Below are 22,963 nucleotides of genomic sequence, written 5' to 3' on the forward strand. Positions count from 1 at the left end.
AGGGGAAGGGGTCTGCGGAGGGTGGGGGGGCGGGGGGGCTCCCTCCCATCCCCCCCGCCCAGCCTTGCCTCCTCTCTCCCTCTCCCCGTGTCTCTCTCTCTGCCTCCTGATGTTTGATCCCGCCGCGGCGCCCGCAGGGATGAGCGATGGAGGGGCCGAGCCCGGCGGGAGCCCCGTGCTGCTGGCCGAGCCCGCGGCCACCGGGCGGGCCCGGGAGAAGCTGCCGACCCGGGCGGAGCTGGAGAGCGCCCTGCGCGCCGGCGGCGGCGGCACCGGCGGCGGCACCGGCGGCGGCTTCAAGGACATCCCGGGAACGTCGGCGGTCAGCCCCGGCTCCTCCAAGCAGTGCGCCCCGGACACCGAGAGCCCGTCGGGGACCGGCGAGGCGGATTACTGCCGCCGCATCCTGGTGCGAGGTACGGGCACGCTCCCCGCTTCCCCCGCTTCCCCCGCCGGGGGTTCCCGCTCCGGGCACGGGGCATCCCCGGCACCGCTTCCAGCGCATCCCGGCCGCGACCCCCGGCCGCGACCCCCGGCCTCCCGGCCCCGCCGCTGCTGCGAGCGGGGCCGTGCCCAGCGGGCGGCCGGGAGGGCTCCGGGAGAGCGGCCCGGGGCTCACGGAGCCGCCGGGCCGGCGGAGCCCCGCGGGGGACGCGCGGGCGGCGGCAGAGGGGGGACAGCATCAGCCCGGCGTTGGGAGCGATGTCGCAGGAGAAAAGCGTCACGGAGCGGCGGCGGGCGAGGGGGGGTTTATTTATTTTTTTTTTTTTCCCCTTTCCCCTTTATAATATCACCGGCCCGGCCCCGGCTGGGGCTCGGCGCTCCCCGGAGCCGCCGCGTCCCGCATCCCTCGCCCCGCCGCCCGTACTCAGCCCCCGCCGGCCCGGGACCACTTCTGGCTTGTGCCGAACCCCGAGAAGTTTGGGGCGCCCTGGCGCGGCTGTCGCGGGCGGGCGGGACCCGAGCGCCCCGGGGTCCCGGGGATGCTCCGCGTCCCCGCCGCTCCTCCCGGAGCCCGGAGCGGCTCGGCGGTCAGGCCGAGGCCTCCCGGTGCCCAGCGCAGCGCTCGGGCGAGCGGAGCGGCGGCCGTGACCTCCGTCCTGTTGGCCGCGGGGACCGGAGCCGGTCCGTGCCCCTGTCCCGTCCTTATCCCGTCGTTATCCCGTCGTTATCCCGGGTTCGGGCATCCCGCGAAAGCGCCGCCGCTCACCCAAACCTCTGTCCCGGTTGTCGCGATAGGCGCCCTTCGCCGACAGCTCGGTTGTCCCAGTCCAAAGCGGGGACAGTGCCGGGCAGCGCTCGGTGAGAACCCCGGGGTCCCGGCCGTGCTGTCCCCGCGTCCCCGGGGGTCGCCGAGCGGGGCTGCCGCCGGTGCCGCCGGGGTCAGGCTGGGGTCAGGCCTCTCCTCCGCCGGTTCCAGCCCCACCGAGGCCGCCCCGACGGTGCCGGCACCGGGAGAGGGGCGGGGGTCGGAGCCCAAGGCCGGGGCAGGGTCTCCGCTCCCGCCGACCCCGGGGACCCTCACCGGGAGCTCCCGGTTTCACCATCTTGCCGCGGCCGCCACGGTGCGGACAAAATGGTGGCGGGGAGAAAACGCCGCAAATCACCGGGATTGACCGAAATGAAACCGGGGGAAGGCGGCGGGGCCACCCGGGCTGCGGGCACACGGACCCGCCGGTGCCCACCCTCGGTGCCGCCGCCGGGCAGGGCCGGGCCCGAGCCGCGGCTGGGCCCGGAGCCTCGCGGTCGGTTTTGTGCGAAGCGGGAGGTTAAAACCTTCATTTTTATGTTTTAAAATATTATTTTTTTTAAATATTTTGAGTTTCGCCCTCGCTGCTTGCCCCGGGAAAAGGGCCCCGCCAGCCCCGGCCTCGGTGAGGAGCGGCGGCCGCGGAGCTGCCGCCAGCCCCGGTGCAGCTCCGGTGCAGCCCCGGTGCAGCCCCGGTGCAGCTCCAGTGCAGCCCCGGTGCAGCCCCGCTGCAGCCCCGCTGCAGCCCCGGTGCTTTGGGTGAAGTCGGGGGGTCCTGGTGACCCCCTCACACCGACGGGGTCCTCTCGGGTCCCAGTCCGCTCGATGATCCCGCGGTACCGGGGATGGTCCGTGCGGGACGGAGCCCCCGGTCCCCTCCCTGTCACCTCCCGGTCACCTCCCGGTCACCTCCCGGTCTCATCGAGCTGCCGCCAGCCCCGGTGCAGCCCCGGTGCAGCCCCGGTGCAGCCCCGGTGCTTTCGGTGGAGTCGGGGGGTCCTGGTGACCCCCTCACACCGACGGGGTCCTCTCGGGTCCCAGTCCGCTCGATGATCCCGCGGTACCGGGGATGGTCCGTGCGGGACGGAGCCCCCGGTCACCTCCCGGTCACCTCCCGGTCACCTCCCGGTCTCATCGGGGGTGGCTCCCGGGGATAAACGCGACAAGGAGGAACCTGGGCAGCCCCGGGGCCGCTCCCGCTGTCACCGCGGCCACCGCAGCCGCTCGGGGCTGGGGACACATCCCGGGATGCTCCCCCGGTCACCTGCCGGGGCTGGCCCGGCGCTGGGCCTGGTGGCCACAGAGCTCGTGGAGGGTCCCCGGTGGCGTTTGGTGCCACCGTGGCCACCCCATGGCGCTGAGGGGACATCCTGGGGGCTGGCAGGGGGGGTGTGCACCCCAAAAGGTCCTGGCAGCTGTGATGGTGTGGGGACACAGGCGGGCACGGGTGTCCTTGTGACAGCGTGGGGTGTCCCTGTGACAGTGTGGGGTGTCCCTGTGACAGTGTGGGGTGTCCCTGTGCCATCATGGGGTGTCCCTGTGACAGCGTGGGGTGTCCCTGTGACAGTGTGGGGTGTCCCTGTGCCATCGTGGGGTGTCCCTGTGACAGTGTGGGGTGTCCCTGTGACAGGATTGGGTGTCCCCATGGATTTGGGTGCCCTCGGCTCTTTCGGGGCATTTCAACCCCAGCCCTGTGCTGGCTCCAGGGCCACCAGGAGTACCCTGGTTCCCAAGAGCAGGACGTGTCACCAGTGAGGCCCAAGGCTCCGGAACCCCCCGGGAATTTTTGGGACTTCAGAAAGGGAAAAGGCTCTCAGGAGGGCATTCCAAAGGCTGGAATGGGGGGATGCCCTGAGCACCCCAAAACCTGCACTGGGGAAGGTCAGCAGGGTGGGACGAGGGGTTTGGTGTCCCCTGTGCCGAGCTGGCACCGTGGCCATGCCCTTTTCCCTGCCGTCCCTCCGGAGCTGCTCCAGCTGCCGAGGGAACAACAATAAATAATGCCGGGCTGGAGCCGAGGCCGCAGCTGCAGCCCCGGCTCCGGCGTCCGCGGCATTCCCGGCTGTTGTTGTGCCGTGGCCGTGGTGTGGGCACGGATGTGGGCACGGGAGTGCGGACGTGGCCTGGGCATCGTCACCGCCACGGGACAGAACCCCCCGGGAATTTTTGGGACTTCAGAAAGGGAAAAGGCTCTCAGGAGGGCATTCCAAAGGCTGGAATGGGGGGATGCCCTGAGCACCCCAAAACCTGCACTGGGGAAGGTCAGCAGGGTGGGACGAGGGGTTTGGTGTCCCCTGTGCCGAGCTGGCACCGTGGCCATGCCCTTTTCCCTGCCGTCCCTCCGGAGCTGCTCCAGCTGCCGAGGGAACAACAATAAATAATGCCGGGCTGGAGCCGAGGCCGCAGCTGCAGCCCCGGCTCCGGCGTCCGCGGCATTCCCGGCTGTTGTTGTGCCGTGGCCGTGGTGTGGGCACGGATGTGGGCACGGGAGTGCGGACGTGGCCTGGGCATCGTCACCGCCACGGCGCTTCCCACACAAAATGGTTCCCGGCGCTGATCCCGCCGGAAAAGCCGCTGATCCGCCTACAGCCCCTTTCCTTCCCGGCAGCTCCGCGCCAGCCCGTGGGGTTTGGGGTGTGGGTGCAGTGCCACCACCCCCCGTGCCACCCTGGGTGTCCCCAGGCCCTCGGGACTCCTTCGGTGCCGCGTCCTGGGATGGCGCCTCGGTCGTGTCCCGCGGCTCCACGGTGGGACCGTGGCTCTGGGATTGGGGTCCCTTTCCCAAATCGGTGTTTGGTCCCCATTCCCACTATCCCAGTGCCGGATCCACCGCCCTCATCCCAGCTCCTGTGTCGTCATCCCAGCTCCGCTGATCCTATGGCAGTGCCAGCATTCCCATCCCAGTGCCACCGTTCTGATCCCGGTGCCACCATTCTGATCCCAGTGCCGCCATTCCCATCCTAGTGCCACCATTCCAATTCCGGTGCCACTGTTCCAATCCCAGCACCGCCATTCCAATCCTGGTGCCACCATTCCCATCCCAGTGCTACGATTCCCATCCCAGCACCATAGTTCCCATCCCAATTCTACGATTCCCATCCCAGTGCCACCATTCCCGTTCCGGTATCACTGTGCCTCTCCCAGTGCCACTGTTCCCATTCTGGTACCACCATTCCCATCCCAGCACAACCATTCCAATCCCAGTGCCACCATTCCAATCCCACTGCCACCATTCCAGTGCCACCATTTCCATCCCAGTGCCACCATTCCCATCCCAATCCCAGTGCCACCATTCCCATCTCCGCCATCCCCACCCCATCTCCATCACCCCATTCCCAGCTTTTCCTCGCTGTTTTCCTCCTTCCTACCCCAGGAATTTTATAATTCCTCCATGCCCAACTCATCCAGAGGAGGGGAGAGTCGTTGACCTCCAGCCGGGATCCCTCTGGAACTGGGATCCAGCATCCCAAAATCAGGGCTTGGAGCGACTTCCTGGCTGGATTTTAACCCTCTGGAAAAGCCCCTGGGAGAGCTCACCCAAACCCAGTCGGGATTTGGGATCTGGGAAGATCCCAGCGTGTGATTCCCGAGGCTCATTTTAATTCCTGGGAGCTGGGACAGAATTCCTGTCAATTTTTTTGGTGGAGTTTGTCCTTTCCCGGTGGGAAGCCGCGGAGGCTCCTCTGGAATGGCCACAGCCACTTCCCATGGCCAAACCCTCAAACTTTTCTTTCCCTGGATATTCCCAACCTGATAAAATCCACAGTTGGGAGCAGCTCGGTGCCCACAGCGCTTCCCAAACTTGTCCTTTAATAGGAAACCTCCCCAAAACGGGAGCTGAGCTTTCCAAGGAAATATTCCTCCAGTGAGGGTAATTCTGGAGAGATGGAAATTGTAACAGAGGTGAATTTTTCCCAGTATTCCCAAGGAAAGACACAAACAAAAAAATATATAAAAATTACATTTAAAAAAAAATCTTTAATTCGAATTCTTCCTTGGCATAAATCTGCTGTTTGCTCCTGGCTTTCCAAACTATTATTCCCAGGATTAAACGCTCCATTTTCCCCAAAAAATTTGTGGCTTCTATTTATGTCTTTAAAAAAACCCTAATTCATGGAAATTTGTTGCCTTTCCCTGGATATTTATAAACTCTCTGCATTTGGGGCCAGAGGGAAGAACCAAGCCATAATTTAGCTCCAGGTTGTGGGAATTGCATGGATAATCCACATCCAGATACTCTTTAATTTCATTTATTTTCTATTTCCCCCCCAATTTTTGGATTTTTGGACCGATTCCTTCAGTTTTGTTTATTTTCCTGACAGTTCTCCCCATCAAAAATTATATTAAAATTACAGAAAAAATAATCTTTAATTCAAATTCTTCCTTGGCATAAATCTTCTGTTTGCTCCTGGCTTTCCGTATTATTATTCCCAGGATGAAATGCTCTGTTTTCCCAATCTTTGGTAACCGCATTTTTGGATTTTTAGACTGGTTTTTTCAGGGTTTTTTTTTTCCTCTGACTGTTCTCCCCATCAAAAATTATATAAAAATTACAGAAAAAATAATCTTTAATTCAAATTCTTCCTTGGCATAAATCTTCTGTTTGCTCCTGGCTTTCCGTATTATTATTCCCAGGATGAAATGCTCTGTTTTCCCAATCTTTGGTAACCGCATTTTTGGATTTTTAGACTGGTTCTTTCAGGGTTTTTTTTTTCCTCTGACTGTTCTCCCCATCAAAAATTATATAAAAATTACAGAAAAAATAATCTTTAATTCAAATTCTTTCTTGGCATAAATCTTCTGTGTGCTCCTGGCTTTCCAAACTATTATTCCCAGGATGAAACGTTCCTTTTTCCCAATGCTCATTAATGGCATTTTTGCATTTTTGGACCAATTCCTTCAGTTTTGTTTTTGTCCGTGATGGCTCTCCCCATCAAAAATTATATCAAAAATTACAGAAAAAATAATCTTTAATTCAAATTCTTTCTTGGCATAAATCTTCTGTGTGCTCCTGGCTTTCCAAACTATTATTCCCAGGATGAAACCCTCCATTTTCCCAGTGCTCGTTAACCACGTTTTCGGATTTTTCGACCAATTCCTTCAGTTTTGTTTTTGTCCCTGATGGTTCTCCCCATCAAAAATTATATCAAAAATTACAGAAAAAATATTTAATTCAAATTTTTCCTTGGCATAAATCTCCTGTTTGCTCCACCCTTTCCAAAGTATCATTCCCAGGATGAAACCCTCCATTTTCCCAGCGCTCGCTAACCGCCTTTTTTAATTTTTGGACCGATTCCTTCACTCTTTTGGGGTTTTTTCCTGACGGTTTTCCCTGTTTTCTGCACAGATGCCAAAGGGACGATCCGTGAGATCGTGCTGCCCAAGGGGCTGGACCTGGACCGGCCCAAGCGGACGCGGACGTCCTTCACGGCGGAGCAGCTCTACCGCCTGGAGCTGGAATTCCAGCGCTGCCAGTACGTGGTGGGCCGCGAAAGGACGGAGTTAGCGCGGCAGCTCAACCTCTCCGAGACGCAGGTGAGACCCGCGGGGGCTCCTCAGGCTCGGGGACACCGCGGTGGCCGTGTCCCCGAGCCGTCGGACGCGCGGAGAGAGGCGGCGATGGGATGCACGCGGCGTTCCTTCCCGGCGACGGTTTTTCTTCGTCGCGTCCTTGGAATGGTTGGGATGCGGTTGGGGACAGCCCTGAGGGGTCTGTGGGGACACCCCCAGCCTGTGGTGTCCACTCAAATGTCCGGCGAAGCGTCAAGGAGAGGTTGGACAGGGATTGGATCAGGGAAGGTGGCCCTGGATGAGCTTTGAGGTTGCTTCCAAGCCAACACATTCCATGATCCCGGGAAAAGCGGGAGGAGAATGGAGCAGGGGGTGACAGCGGTGACCCCAGGTGGGGATTGGGGTGTGTGGGGGCTGCTCCCGCTTTTCCTGCATCCCAAATCTGGCAATCCAGGAATCAGCCCTGCATCTCTTCTCCATCGCCTTCCTTGGATGATGGGAAGGGATTTTCCTGGTTTTGCTGTGCTGGGGAGAGCCGGGAGAATGCACGGGGTGAGCTCTGAGGTTGGTGCCTCTGATGGGGTCGTGATGGTTTTGGCTTAGAAATTTATTATTAAATAGTAATAATAATTAATTAAATAATATTAATAATTGTATAAAATAATAATAATAATAATAATAATAATAATAATAATAATAATAATAATAATAATAATGATAATAATAATAGAATAATTATAAATATTCAGCCTCGTCCACCCTGTTCCTGCTGGGTCTGGTGATTGCATAGTTTACCTTGATTTGTACAGGAAATAATTCCAATTTTTCCGACCCTTTTTATGGAACAAACCCACCCCAGCCAGGGGCAGCCAGGCCCTGGCTCCAAGGGGTGCCCAGGGATCCCACTGGGATTTTTTGGGAGATCCTACTGCTGGGTGAGGGGGAAATGGACGTTATGGGATTGTTTTGGTGGTGGAATAGTGGGATTTCAGTGAGGAGGAGGATTGGGGTGGGATTTGGCTGTGCTGTGGTCGGGAGAAAAGCATCCTTGGGTTCCTTATTCCCAAGGTCCCAGTGTCACCTCCATGGTGCCAGGAGGGTCACAGGTGGCCTTGGCTTTGTCACTCTGTGTGAACACCTTTGTCCCTCTGGTGAGGGGTCCCTTTTCCCAGGTCCTTCTTCCTGGCGTCCCTCTTCCTGGAATCCATCCTCTTGGGGTCCCTCTTCCCGGGATTTCTCTTCCCGAGGTCCCAGTGTCACCTCCATGGAGCCAGGAGGGTCACGGATGGGCTTGGCCGCGTCACCCTGTGGGAACAGCTTTGTCCCCCAGGTGAGGGGTCCCTTTTCCCAGTGTCCTTCTTCCCGGTGTCCCTCTTCCTGGAATCCCTCTTCCTGAGGCTCCTTTTCCCAGGAATTCCCTTGCCGAGGTCCCAGTGTCACCTCCACAGAGCTGGGAGTGACATGGGTAGGCTTGGCTGTGTCACAGCCTGTCCCCCTGGTAAGGGGTTCCCTTTTCCTGGGATCCCTCTTCCTGGGCTTCCTCTTCCTGGGATTTTTCTTCCCAAGGCCCCAGTGTCACCTCCATGGAGCCAGGAGTGTCACAGGTGGCCTTGGCCGTGTCACCCCGTGGGAACAGCTTTGTCCCCAACACAGGCAGCCACTGATGGGTCCCTCTTCTTGGGGTCAGTCCCTTTTCCTGGAATCCCTCTTCCCAGGGTTCATCTTCCCGGGATTTCTCTTCCTGAGGTCCCAGTGTCACCGCCATGGAGCTTGCCATGGAGCTGGCACTGTCACAGGTGTCACTCTGCAGGGACAGCTTTGTCCCCTGGCAGGGTCCCTTCCTCAAGGTCCCTCTTGTCACTGTCCCAGTGTCCCCTCCACAGATCCATGGGGACTGTGCAAAGCGGGAGCGGAGGATTCCAGGGAGCTGGAACTTCCTTTTCCCAGGATTCAGCAATTCCCTTTTCCCAGGGTTCCTCTTCCTGTGGTCCCGGTGTCACCTCCACAGAGCTGGGAGTGACAGGTGACAAGGGACAAGCTGTGCGTCCCCGGCGTGGGATCCCTCTTCCCAAATCCCCCTTCCCACATTCCCTTTCCCAAATCCCCCTTCCTCAATCCCTCTTCACAAATTCCTCTTCCCAAATCCCCTTTTCCAAATCCCCCTTCCCAGGATCCCACTTCCCAAATCCCCCTTCCAAAATTCCTCTTCCCAATTCCCAAATCTCCCTTCCCAAATCCCTTTTCCCAGGATCCCTCTTCCCAAATCCCTCTTCACAAATTCCCCTTCCCAAATCCCCCTTCCCACATCCCCCTTCCCAGTCCCCCTTCCCAAATCTCCCTTCCCAAATCCCCCTTCCCAATCCCCCTTCCCAAATCTCCCTTCCTGCATCCCCCTTTCCAAATTCCCCCTTTCCAAATCCCCTTCCCCAGTCCCCCTTCCCAATCCCCCTTCCCAAATCTCCCTTCCCACATTCCCCTTTCGAAATTCCCCTTTCCAAATACCCCTTCCCAATCCCTTTTCCCAAATCCCTTTTCCCAGTCCCCTTCCCAGGCTCTCTCCGTGGTCTCGGCGGTGCCACCATGGCCAGCGTTTGTCCCCTGGGCACGGCGGACGCTCCCAGCAGGGTGCCAGGGCTGGGAGGTCACAGCCTTTCCTTAGGGATGAAATTCCCATCTTTTCTCTGGAGCCTGGCTGCTGCCTCCATCCCTGGGTGAGAAAATTCCCACCCCGTGGGCCGGGCGCTGTCGCTTCTCCTCCGCTCTCCCCCTTCCCGCACCCCCTTCCCTCCTTCATCCCTGTCTCCTTAAATTCCTTTCCCTGCTTTTCACACCATTTTTCCTTCCCTGCAGCCAATTCCCAGTTTCCAGAACCTTCCTGGCTCCCTGATTTTTCCAAGCCACCCAAAATTCCCAAATTCCTCCTCTTCCTCTCTCTCCGGCGATGGTTCCGCACTCAGGCATCCCCCTTTTCCTCATTCCTGGTTTTTCACGGCCAGGATGTTTTCCTCAGGAATTCCAAGAGCTTTAAACTGAGTTTTCCAAGCCCCCTTTGGGTCTGGAAGGTGCTGATCCCACCTGGATGTGGCCTGGAGAGGGAAAAGTGACCTCCAGCCCCTCCTGTCCCCACCCAGCTCCTCCAAACCGGGACAAATCCGACTTTTGCATCAATCCCAGGATTTTGGCTGCTTCTGGTGATTCATTCCCGGAGCAGCTCCCAGAATTTAGGGAATTTTGGTGGTGAATCCCAATCAACATCATCTCCTGGCTCTTTATTTTTTGGGGTACAGGGGACAGATCCTTTCCAGCCCCTCCCTGGGCTGGATTTTAATTCCAAGACGAATCCTTGGAATTAAATCTTTAATTCCGAGGAAGCTGCTCCTGACTTTTCCCTATGGATGTGTTGGGAACCCTGAAGGAGAGGGGCCACCAGGGCTGGGATTTTTTTTTGTGTGTGTGCCTGTGGATGTTTGGGAAGGGAGGGGGAAGGATGATTCATCCCGGCGAGGAGGGAATGTGACGAGATGGGAAGAGACACGGTGTGATCGCAGCTGGAATGCTGCAGCATTCCGGGAGCGGGGCTGGGATCTTGCAGAAATCCTACTGGAAATAGGGGGGGGAAGGGGGGTTTAGGGTCTGGTTTTGTTTTCCTGGCAGCTGTTCGGGAGAGTGGGAGGCAGGATGGGTTGGGGAGAGCGGGATTTGGGATTTTTTGGCTTGGAGTTGTGCTCCAGGAGTGGGGGATTGGGCTGGGAGAGAGGGAACTGCTGGGAGGAGAGGAGGGATCGGGCAGGGAGAGAGGGATCACCCCAAAAACCCTGGGATCACCCTGGGAATCAGCCAGGAGTGAGGGTGGGATCATCCAGGGAGAGCAGGGATCATCCAGGAGAATGGGGAATCTCCTGGAAGTGAGGGTGGGATCATCCAAGGAAAGCAGGGATCATTCAGGGGAGATGGGAATCACCCAGGAGTAAGGATGGACTCACCCAGAAACGATGGGATCACCCAGAAATTATGGGAATCTCCTGGAAGTGAGGGTGGGATCATCCAAGGAAAGCAGGGATCATTCAGGGGAGATGGGAATCACCCAGGAGTAAGGATGGACTCACCCAGAAACGATGGGATCACCCAGAAATTATGGGAATCTCCTGGAAGTGAGGGTGGGATCATCCAGAGAGAGCTGGGATTGCTCAGGGGAGAGGGAAAATCACTCAGGGAAAAGGGGGATCACTCAGAAAAGATGGGAATCACCCAGGAGTGAGGGTGGGATCACCCAGAAATTATGGGAATCACCTGGATGTGAGGGTGGGATCATCCAAGGAAAGCAGGGATCTCTCAGGGGAGATGGGAATGACCCAAGAGTAAGGATGGACTCACCCAGAAATTATGGGAATCACCCAGAAGTGAGGGTGGGATCACCCAGAAATGATGGGATCACCCAGAAATTATGGGAATCACCTGGAAGTAAGGATGGGATCACCAAGAAATGATGAGAATCACACAGAAATTATGGGAATCACCCAGGAATGAGGATGGGATGACCCAGAAAAGATGGGAATCACCTGGAAGTGAGGGTGGGATCATCCAGGGAGAGGAAGGATCAGCCAGGGAAGAGGGGATCACCCAGAAATAATGGGAATCACCCAGGAAAGATGGGAATCACCCAGGCGTGAGGATGGGATCACCCAGGAATTATGGGATCACCCAGAAATTATGGGAATCACATGGATGTGAGGGTGGGATCATCCAGGAGAGTGGGAGGAAATTTCAGAGCCAAAGTTGCTTCCACCCATCCCGGGAATTCCTCTTCCCTCCCGGGATCCACGTCCCCACTCTGCCTCCCAGTGCTTTTCCTAATTAATCCACGGATATGATTAACGTTCAACGAGTTTAATTAACCTGGGGAATGTTTCCATTGGGGAATATTTCCATGGAGACCCCGAGGTGAGCTCTGAGGTCCTTGGGATGAGCTGGGAAGTGGTGGGAACATCCCAAACCCATCCCAAATCCTGAGGGCAGCTCATATCCACGGATCCAGCTTTTTCTGGGAAAATTCACTGGAATACTGAAGGGAAAAGTGCCCCTTCCCAGTATCATTATGGGATGGAAAATCCCAGGTGGAGGAGGCAGAATAGGGAAGGAGAGGGGGTGGAATTCCCATAAATCCCTCGTGGGATGGGATGGGATTGGGATGGATGAAGGGATTTGCTCTCAGGGTCTGGAGTTCATTGCCAGGCTCAGGTTCAAGTGATCCCGGTGTTTTCCAGCCCTTCTTAAGGCCCGGACAGGGAGGTGACACTCAGGATGAGGGGCAGTCCCAAATTGTGCCGGGGAAGGTTTCGCTTGGATTTTTTGGGGAAAATTCCTACATGGAAAGGGTTTCCCAACTGCTCGGAGCAGGGGTGGATCCCCATTCCAGGGGGATTTGCCAGCCCTGTGGATGTGGCACTTGGGGACGTGGTGGTGGCCTTGGCAGTGCTGGATTCAGGAGTCTCCAAGGGTTTTTCCAACCTAAATGATCCCATAATTCCATGATTTCCGCCTGCCTGGCTGCTGGCAAATCCATGGGATTCTCCGGGTGTCCCCATGGGCTCCATGCAAACTTTCTTGGGGACAACTCCTGGGCCACCCTACAACTCCAGCCCCACACCCCCTGGAGCATCCCGGGATTCCCAACATGGAGCAAAACATCTGGGAAAGCCGAGGAAGCCGGGAAGGTCTATTTATAGCCTAGCAATTAAGAGGAGGCCGTTAAAAATTAATCACCTCGGCTCGTTAACGGCTCCCGGTCCCCGCAGGGACAGAACAAGGGGACAAGGGCTGGGGCTGCCGCAGGTTTTCCTCTCCTGGGGGAAGAAAAAAAGCAGGAAAGATGAGGTTGGGAAGAGCTGGGAGCCCCAAAACCCCGTGATTCCCATTTCCCTCTGGACTGGGACACGGAGGAAGTGACGGGATCCACGCCAGGTGGTTTTGGAACTTCCAAAGGGCAGGGCTGGGATATTGGGAAGGAATTCCTGGCTGGGAGGTGGGAAGGGGCTGGGCTGGAATTCCCAGATTTCCTGTGTGCCCCTGGATCCCTGGCAGTGCCCAAGGCCAGGTTGGATCCACCTGGGATAGTGGGAGATGTCTCTGCCCCTGGAAGAAAAGCTTTAAGGTCCTTCCCAACGCAACCCAGTTGGGAATTCTGGGATTCAGTGGTTCTTTCCTGGGGGCCTCCATCCCTCCCTCCATCCCTCCCTCCATCCCTCCCTCCATCCCTTGGACTGGGACACGGAGGAAGTGACGGGATCCACGCCAGGTGGTTTTGGAACTTCCAAAGGGCAGGGCTGGGATATTGGGAAGGAATTCCTGGCTGGGAGGTGGGAAGGGGCTGGGCTGGAATTCCCAGATTTCCTGTGTGCCCCTGGATCCCTGGCAGTGCCCAAGGCCAGGTTGGATCCACCTGGGATAGTGGGAGATGTCTCTGCCCCTGGAAGAAAAGCTTTAAGGTCCTTCCCAACGCAATCCAGTTGGGAATTCTGGGATTCAGTGGTTCTTTCCTGAGGGGCCTCCATCCCTCCCTCCATCCCTTCTGCCAGAGCTTTTTCGGGACGGGATGAACTCTCCCACCCTGTTTTCCTGGAGCACTTCCCTGACTCACTTCCAGGAGGGATCTGGGCTATTCCAGAGGATCTGGGAAGAGCATCCTGCAGCTGTCAGTTCCTTGGGAATAGGTGGCAACGGGGAGCATCAGCCTGAACGATCCCACATTTAATGGGATCGGGTCACACTGGGGTGCTGAAAGCACCCGGAAGGTGGAAGATCCCGAATCCTGGTACCCACCGGAGATTCCCGGGATTTGGGAACCTCCAGCAGGTGCTGGATCCCGTTCCCACATCCCAGCCTGCGTCCGAGCACGTTCCTGGAGCAAACCCAGCTCACGTGGCCCCGCTAATCCTGGCCCCTCCTGGCAGCGGGGGCCTGGGGGGGACAATAAAGCCGGGCCTAAGTGGGGACATGGCGGTGGCACGGCCAGGCTGGCACAGCCCCCGGAGATTCCCGAATTCCGGCATCGGCATCCCAAAAACCCGTCTGGGAGGATAAAATCTGGATTTCTGGGGAGTGTTACTAAAAAGGGGAGCGGGAAATTGAGGTGTGCTCTGGGATAGAGGAGTTGGGTATTTGGGATCCCAAAATATCCAGGTGCTTCCGGAATGCTCCAAGCACGGAGTGAAATGGCTGATGGGGAAAAATACTGGGAATAATTCACCGAGATTTGTATCATTAAGGATTTGCAATCCCCTCCCCCCAAAAAATAAAATTCTGGGATTTCAGAATTTCTGATGGAAAGCTTTGATTCCCGATGAAGCTGAAATGGGTTTTCCAGAGCAATCCCAGCATCCTCCAAGGGGATGTGATTGAAATGTTTTCCTGAAAAATGATGGGATTTGGGTTTGGCGATGGTTTTCTTGAGTTTTGGAGCTGATCCTGATGCTGGGGCTGGAATTCCCACCCACAGGTCCCATCCAGACCCTCGGGATTTCATGGAGGGTGTCCCCACTAGGGTGGTGTCCCCACCCATCCCAGAAGTTCCCAAAACCCCAAAAATGGGGGAATTCCCCTCCAGCTTCACCAGTGTCTCCAAATTTTCCATTTCCAAAGGGCACCAGAGCACCCACAAGGGTCCCTGGCCGCAAAACCGGGAATATCCGGAATTTTGGAGCAGGAGCCAGACACGGGCCTGGCTGCTGGCTGTTGTTTTGGATCGGCGGTGGGAAAGGGGCTGTGCTGGGAACGGGCTCCCGGATGAGGGTCAGCGACAATTCCCACCGTGCTGGTGGCTGGAAGCGCATTCCCAAAGGCCGCGGCGGAGGGTTTGGAATGGTTGGCGCAGCGGGATGAGCTGGAATGGCAGCAGAGGGATGAATCCATCCGCTCGGAACAGGGAGAGGAGGCAGGGTCACGGAGCCGCCATTATGAAACCCGCGGGTTCTGGCGGCGATCCTGGTGGATTGCACAACTCCAGGATCCGGGATCTGAGCCGCAGTGGGGCCGGAGAGAGGAGAACGAGGAGGGAAAAGGAGGAAAAGCAGGAAAAGGAGGAGGAGAGGGAGGAGGAAGGTGGCACAGGATGATGGCGGAGCGCAGGCTCGCAACGAGCGTCAGCTGCCGGCGGTCGGGAGCTAATCCCGGCCAATTCCCGCTCGGCAGCCAGGAATAGCACGGGATGGAGGAGCCGGGGGCCACACGTGTGCCAGGAGCGCGTGACGGAGCCGGGGTCAGCGCCGGGGCAGGGCCGCCCAAAACAAACACCGCTAAAAACCCCAAACACGGCCCCGGCCCCGGAGCCGCGCAGCGGGATCGGGATTGTCCTGTTGGGTGGATAAACGCTGGGAGAACACGCTGTGGGGATTTTTGGGAATGTGGGAGTGCTGGATTGTGCAGTGTTGGTATTCCCGGATCTGCCTGGGCGGGGATGGGGTTTGAGATCCCAGTCAGGAGCGATTCCCACCACGGCTCAGCTCCATGGGAAGCAGCGGATGAGGATGGAAATGGGAGCCGTAATGAGAGGAGGGAAATTCCGGTTCCATCCACGCGGTGCTTTGGGGTGCTGGGATGGAAGGATGGATGGATGGATGGATGGATGGATGGATGGATGGATGGACAATGGATGGGGTCAGGGCCGCCCAAAACAAACACCGCTAAAAACCCCAAACACGGCCCCGACCCCAGAGACGCACAGCGGGATCGGGATTGTCCTGTTGGGTGGATAAACGTTGGGAGAACACGCTGTGGGGATTTTTGGGAATGTGGGAGTGCTGGAGTGTGCGGTGTTGGTATGCCCGGGATCTGCCTGGGCGGGATGGGGTTTGGGATCCCAGTCAGGAGCGATTCCCACCACGGCTCAGCTCCAGCGCAGCGGGAAGCAGCGGATGAGGATGGAAAACGAGAGCCGTAATGAGAGGAGGAAGATTCCGGTTCCATTTGTGTTGTGCTTTGGGATGCTGGGATGGAGGGATGGATAACAGATGGATGGATGGATGGATGATGGATGGATGGATGGATGGATGGACAATGGATGGGGTCAGGGCCGCCCAAAACAAACACCGCTAAAAACCCCAAACACGGCCCCGACCCCAGAGACGCACAGCGGGATCGGGATTGTCCTGTTGGGTGGATAAACGTTGGGAGAACACGCTGTGGGGATTTTTGGGAATGTGGGAGTGCTGGAGTGTGCGGTGTTGGTATGCCCGGGATCTGCCTGGGCGGGATGGGGTTTGGGATCCCAGTCAGGAGCGATTCCCACCACAGCTCAGCTCCAGCGCAGCGGGAAGCAGCGGATGAGGATGGAAAACGGGAGCCATAATGAGAGGAGGAAGATTCCGGTTCCATTTGTGTTGTGCTTTGGGATGCTGGGATGGATGGATGGATAACAGATGGATGATGGATGGATGGATGGATGGAGGGATGATGGATGGATGGATGATGGATGGATGGATGATGGATGGATGGATGATGGATGGATGGATGATGGATGGATGGATGATGGATGGATGGATGATGGATGGATGGATGATGGATGGATGGATGATGGATGGATGGATGATGGATGGATGGATGATGGATGGATGGATGATGGATGGATGGATGATGGATGGATGGATGATGGATGGATGGATGATGGATGGATGGATGATGGATGGATGGATGATGGATGGATGGATGATGGATGGATGGATGATGGATGGATGGATGGATGGATGGATGGGCGGGTGGTTACTGGACCAAAAACCCGCACAAATCCCTGGATCGTTGAGATCTGTGGAATGATGAGCTCCCACCCTTTGCCTTCCCAGATAAGAGGTTTCCGTCAGAATTCCCTTCTTGGGAATAATTCCTTTTGTGGCTCAGAAGCATCTGAGGAAGGGCAATGATGGGAACAGCAGCCCCGCATCTCTGGAGAAGGAATCCCAGGATATGGCACCCTCCAAGGTCATGGCACAGGATTCCAGGGATCCAACCCCTCGTGGGCTCCATCCTGGGGATTCCAGGGATTCCAGGGATCCAACCCCTCGTGGGCTCCATCCCAGGGATTCCAGGGATCCAACCCCTCGTGGGCTCCATCCCAGGGATTCCAGGGATCCAACCCCTCGTGGGCTCCATCCCGGTGTCGACAGCCATGGAAAACTGGGATGGAGCCGACGTCGCGGGCTCCAGATGATTCCATAGGCTCTGGATAATGCCGTGTTCCCGTTTTTATTCCCGTCTTCATGCGCTGCTCCCCGCACCCTGCCGGGGATCCGGGAATTGGGATTCCAGGATCAGAATTCCCTGGAGCGCCGGGCTGCGGCATTCCGAGCGCGGTGACATTTAGGATGATATTCCAGGTGCCAGGAGCAGGGGAGGGGATGCTGCCCTGCCTTCCTGGAGTCAGAGGGATGAATCCTTAGGGAAAGGATCCGCGGGAGGAGGAGAAATCCAGGGGGATCTCAGGGACTCGTTCGGTCGTGGAATAGAGAGTGGGAAATGAAAATAAAATAAAATAAAATGTAAAATATTACAAAATAAAATAGGAAATAAAAGAAAAATATTAAATATTATGAAATAAAAAATAAAATAAAATATATTCTGAAAGCAAATTGGCTCAGGGATAAGCAATAGAATGGAATAAAAGATGGGAAAATAAAATTGAAAAGAATAAAGCAAAATAAAATAGACTAGGAGAAAACAAGATAAAATGAAGTAGAAGAGAATTCTAAAACTTTAATGGAAGACAAGAGAATGAAATAATAAAATAAAATAAAATTAAAATTAATTATAAAAATTCAATTAAAAAATTAAAACTATAAAATTATAAAATTATAAAATTATAAAATTATAAAATAAAATTATAGAATAAAGAGGAAAAATAATATACAATTATTAAATAATACACAATATACAAATTAAATTAATTAATTATAAAAATTCAATTAAAAAATTAAAACTATAAAATTATAAAATTATAAAATTATAAAATAAAATTATAGAATAAAGAGGAAAAATAATATACAATTATTAAATAATACACAATATACAAATTAAATTACAATTAAATAATACACAATATACAAACATATACTCTAAAAGAAATTGTAATGTATTATATAAAGTATATAATACCTTATAATTAAATTAAATACATTATATACTCTATATACATATGTATTATGTATTATATATGACATAGTTATATTTTATGGTTGTATATTAATAATAGCTATTACTATTGTTACAAATTAATATAAAATATCTCAACGATAGAATATTTAATATACAGCAGCAAATAAAAGCAATAAAAATATTAAGATCTCATTCAATATAATATAGAAAACATAAGGACATAATTAAATATAATATAAAACAACAATTATGTATTTATATACAATAAAATAATGTGTATATATATCCCACTGAGGGATCTCCCCAAATTCCTGCTCCTCCTGAATTGCTGAATTGGGAATATTTGGAGTGAGAGTTCTGGGAATGCCCATCCTGTACGGCTTCACGCCGGATCTTCGTTAAGGTGGCATTAATTAGGTGGGCCTTGGGGCTGCCTGGGTCCTCTTTGTCCCCACCACTGCGGGTTTGGGATCTGCCGTTCCCAGGATTCAGCTGCTCCAGGGGATGGGACAATTCTGTGTCAGGGGACGTGGTTGGGGACATGGGACTGTGCCCAAAACCACCCCAGTGGTCAGCAGGGAGTGACCAGGGGAGTCAGTGACATGGGGACACCGCTCTGGGGTCAAGTGGGACAGGGACACCACCCCTGGGGACCCAGCTGTGTTCCCAAAGCCATCCCAGTGGTCAGCAGGGAGTGGCCAGGGGGGTTACTGGGATGGGGACACTGCTCTGGGCTCAGTGGGATGGGGACACCAGCTCTGGGGACAGACATTGTTCCCAAAGCCATCCCAGTGGTCAGCAGGGAGTGGCCAGGGGAGGCAGTGACATGGGGACACTGCTCTGGGGTCGGTGGGACAGGGACACCACCCCTGGAGACACAGCTGTGTTCCAAAAACCATCCCAGTGGTCATCACGGAGTGGCCAGGGGGGGTCACTGGGATGGGGACACCGTTCTGGGGACAGACATTGTTCCCAAAGCCATCCCAGTGGTCAGCAGGGAGTGGCCAGGGGGGTCACTGGGATGGGGACACCGTTCTGGGGACAGACATTGTTCCCAAAGCCATCCCAGTGGTCAGCAGGGAGTGGCCAGGGGAGGCAGTGACATGGGGACACTGCTCTGGGGTCGGTGGGACAGGGACACCACCCCTGGAGACACAGCTGTGTTCCAAAAACCATCCCAGTGGTCATCACGGAGTGGCCAGGGGGGGTCACTGGGATGGGGACACCGCTCTGGGCTCAGTGACACGGTGACGCCATCCCTGCGGCCCCGGCTGTGCCCGGTGGCAGCGGGTGCCTCCATGTCCCCGCGCGGGTGTCGCCGATGTCCCCGAGGGGAGGCGCGGCCCGGCGGTGGCGGGAGGCCATGTCCCCGCAGTGTCCCCGCGGTGTCCCCGCGGTGTCCCCGCGGTGTCCCCGGTGTCCCCCGGTTCCCGCAGCTCCCCCTTTGTGCCGTGTCCCCAGCGAGCGGCCGGTGACACCGGGAGGAGCCCCGCGGCTCGGGGTCCCTCCCGCTCTAACCCGAGTGTCTTCCCCCCCGTGTCCTCCCCTCACCCCCGTGTCCGTCCGTCCGTCCCTCCCGCCTCTCTCTGTCTCTCTCTCTGCCTCTCCTGCCCCTCTGCTCTGCCAGGGAGGGAGGGAAGGAGGGAGGGGGCTCCCAGGGGAGTTCAGGGGGGTCTGCGGTGGGCAGGGCCGGGTTTGGGGTGCGGGGGTCCCTGTGGGCCTCGGGCAGTTTTGGGGGGCGGGTGTCCCCAGCTGGGTCTGCACCCAGCAACACAGGGCCACCAGAAGCCACCGTGTCCCCTCACGTGTCACCCTGGGGTCCCATCCCTGAGATCCCATTCCTGGGCTCCTATCCTGAGATCCCAACCCTGGGATCCCATTCCTGAGGTCACATCCCTGGGATCCCGTTCCTGGAATCCCATTACTGGGGTCCCATCCATGGGAACCCATCCCCAGGATCCCAACCCCATCCCCAGGATCCCACTCCTGGTCTCCTGTCCTAAATTCCATCCCTGTGTTCCCATCCCTCGGCTCCTGTCCCGAGTCCCATCCCTGGGGTCCCATTCCTGGGGTCCCACCCATGGGGACCTATCCCTGGGCTCCCAACCCTGGCATCCCATTCCTGAGGTCCCATCCCTGGGATCCCATTCTTGGGATTCCATTCCCGGGGTCCCATCCCTGGGATCTCATCCCCAGGCTCCCAAACCTGGGATCCCATTCCTGGGGTCCCATCCTTGGGGTTCCATCCCTGGGATCCCAGCCCTGGGTTCCTGTCCCAAGTCCCATTCCTGCGATCCCATTCCTGAGGTACCATCCTTGGGGTTCCATCCCTGGAATCCTATCCCTGCTCTCCTGTCCGAGTCCCATTCCTGCGATTCCATTCCTGGGGTTCCATCCCTGGGATCCCAGCCCGATCCCATTACTGGGGTCCCATCCCTGGGATCTCATCCCCAGGCTCCCAAACCTGGGATCCCATTCCTGGGGTCCCATCCTTGGGGTTCCATCCCTGGGATCCCAGCCCTGGGTTCCTGGCCCGAGTCACATTGCTGGGGTGCCATTCCTGGGGTTCCATCCCTGGGATCTTATTCTTGTGCTCCTGTCCCGAGTCCCATTCCTGGGATTCCATCCTTGGTGTTCCATCCCTGGGATCCCAGCCCTGGGTTCCTGTCCCAAGTCCCATTCCTGCGATCCCATTCCTGAGGTACCATCCTTGGGGTTCCATCCCTGGAATCCTATCCCTGCTCTCCTGTCCGAGTCCCATTCCTGCGATTCCATTCCTGGGGTTCCATCCCTGGGATCCCAGCCCTGGGTTCCTGTCCCAAGTCCCCTTCCTGCGATCCCATTCCTGGGGTTCCATCCCTGGGATCCCAGCCCTGGGTTCCTGTCCCCAGTCCCATTCCTGGGCTGCCACCCCTGGTCTCCAGCCCCGAGTCCCATCCCGGTGCTCTCATTCCCGGGGTGCCCCCGCAGGAATTCTCCCTTTCCCCGGGCGGGCGGATCTCGCTTGGCCGTTTATTCTAATCCATCTCTCTCTCTCTCTCTCTCGATCTCTCGCACTCTCCTGGTTCTCGCCTCTCTCCCCGGCCCCCCCGCGCTCTCTTTCCGTCCGTGCCCTCCCGCCCCCGCCGCGCCCACCCCAAACCCCAAACCCCCTCCCCAGGTCAAGGTGTGGTTCCAGAACCGCCGCACGAAGCAGAAGAAAGACCAGAGCAGGGACTCTGAGAAACGCTCCTCCGGCACCTCCGAGTCCGTGGCCACCTGCAACATCCTGCGGCTGCTGGAGCAGGGCCGCCTGCTGTCCGTGCCGGCGCCCCCGAGCCTGCTGTCCCCCCGTTCCAGCCCCGTTCCTGCCCCGGGGCTGGGCAGCAGCCCCCCGGCCCCGCCGCCCTTCGGCCTGCCCGTGCCGCCGCTCGCCGCTTCCTCCTCGTCCTCCTCATCCTCCTCGCCGTCGCCGCGGCTGCCGGGGGGCCCGCTGTGTTTCGGGGGGCCGCTGCTGGGCAGCCTGCACGATGTTCCCGGTTCTCACCCGCCCGGAGCGTCCGCGTTCGAGCCTTACACGCGGCTGGAGAGGAAGGACGGTTCTATACCCAGCAAGAAGCCGAGCCCGTGAAAGAAACCCCACAAAAAAATAACCCCCCCCCAAAAAAACCGAACAAAACAGTGTCAAAAAGCGTCACCTCCCCCCCGCCACGCCACGCCCAGCTCGTCCCCTCCACCTGGGAATTCCCGCTGGGAATGTGCGCCCCCGGGAATGGCGCGGGGTCACCGGGGCGGAGCTGGTGACGCCCCGAGGTGTCGCTGTCACCAAAGCCCCGCTCCAGGTGTCGGCGGGAGGGGACAGCAGCAGCGGGGGGTGGCGCTGGCCCGGGTGTCTTTTCCCGGGGGGACAAAAGGGACAGCGCGAGGTGGCGCCGGGCTCTGTCCCCGCCGTGCCTCAGTTTCCCCGCCTGCGCCGGGCTGAGGTCCCCGCGGTGACCGCAGGGTCCCGGCGCTGCTCCCGGGGGGTGTTTGTCCCCCGAGGGCGGCTGCGGTGGCCTGGGTGATGTCCCCGGTTGTCGCCGTGCTGGGAACAACGCCGTGCTGGGACACCCCCGGGCTCCTGGGGACCCCGAACACCGCCCTGTCCCCTTTTTGGGGCCGCCCCAGCCTGGCCCACCCCGCAGGGATCCCCCGAGGGGCCGTGGGTCACTGTCCCACCCCGCGGGGTGACACCTGGGGACAGCGGTGACAGTGGCCGCTCTGGGGGGGTGCAGGTCCAGCAGCACCCCCAGACCACCCTGGGGTGGCCCCGCGGTGACACTGGCACCCGCCACACCCCCCTTGTCACCTGCCACAGCCCGGGTCCCCTCCCAGGCCCCAGCGGGTGACAGTGGCTTCCACTCGGCTGAGGGTGGCCTTGGGGACCAGGGGGGCTTTGCGTGAGGTGGCCCTTGGGGACAGGGGCAGCTGCTGGGGGATGTGAGTGTCACCTCGGCGGGACACCCTGCGGTGGCACCACCGTGTCCACGTGTCCTGGGGTGTCACCACCCCGCAGGGACACCCCGGGGTGTCACCACGCCGCAGGGACACGGCTGTGACAGGAGCAGGGGGACGCCCCGAGCCCCCTCCCCACACCCAGGCCCTGCCCTGGGGGCTCCCCCCACACCCCCAAACCCGCTGCTGTTGGTGAATTAATCAATTCATTAATTAATAATGATAATTAACACTGAGCGTCCCCTCCCCCCCACCCCCGGGTGCTGCTCCCTGTGGGGCCACATCCCCGGGCCCCCGAATTCCCAGGATTTTGCAGGGAAATATTTAAAATAAAAGATTTTATGAGAAACTTTCCGTCATTTTATTTTATTTTAGGGAACTGTTATTTCTCCCTTTGGAGAAAGGGGACGGCTCGGGCGGGGAAACTGAGGCAGGGACAGGTGGCAAGTGACAATCCTGCCTGTCCATCCCTCCCTCCCATTCTGGCACAATTCGCCTGGAATTGCTCCAGCGATATTTGGGGTTTTTCCTCCCCCAACCCTTTAATTTGTGTCGATCCCGCCTCTTCCCGATCCAGGTGGGGCCAGGACA

At 57.3% G+C, this 22,963-nt stretch overlaps 1 protein-coding gene across 3 annotated transcripts in view; it reads left to right on the top strand.

The window, feature by feature from the left end:
• VAX2 (ventral anterior homeobox 2) overlaps positions 1 to 22,679 on the top strand; it is a 23,337-nt gene extending 658 nt beyond the window's left edge. Inside the window, exons 2-6 of one of the 3 annotated variants that reach the window (XM_039724490.1) lie at positions 138 to 416; positions 6,597 to 6,784; positions 8,732 to 8,783; positions 9,312 to 9,471; positions 21,060 to 22,679. In XM_039724490.1, the coding sequence (XP_039580424.1) occupies positions 140 to 416; positions 6,597 to 6,784; positions 8,732 to 8,783; positions 9,312 to 9,471; positions 21,060 to 21,531 (1,149 nt within the window). In that variant the 5' untranslated portion in view covers positions 138 to 139 and the 3' untranslated portion in view covers positions 21,532 to 22,679. Of the gene's footprint in view, positions 1 to 137; positions 417 to 6,596; positions 6,785 to 7,932; positions 8,091 to 8,731; positions 8,784 to 9,311; positions 9,472 to 9,756; positions 10,376 to 21,059 lie in introns of those variants that run through there. The other 2 variants (XM_039724508.1, XM_039724499.1) reach the window with 2 other exon arrangements.
• Positions 22,680 to 22,963: the final 284 nt, after the last annotated feature.

The sequence above is a fragment of the Passer montanus genome, unplaced genomic scaffold, assembly GCF_014805655.1.
Source record: "Passer montanus isolate IOZ18808 unplaced genomic scaffold, ASM1480565v1 scaffold109, whole genome shotgun sequence".
NCBI classification, from domain to species: Eukaryota; Metazoa; Chordata; class Aves; order Passeriformes; family Passeridae; genus Passer; species Passer montanus.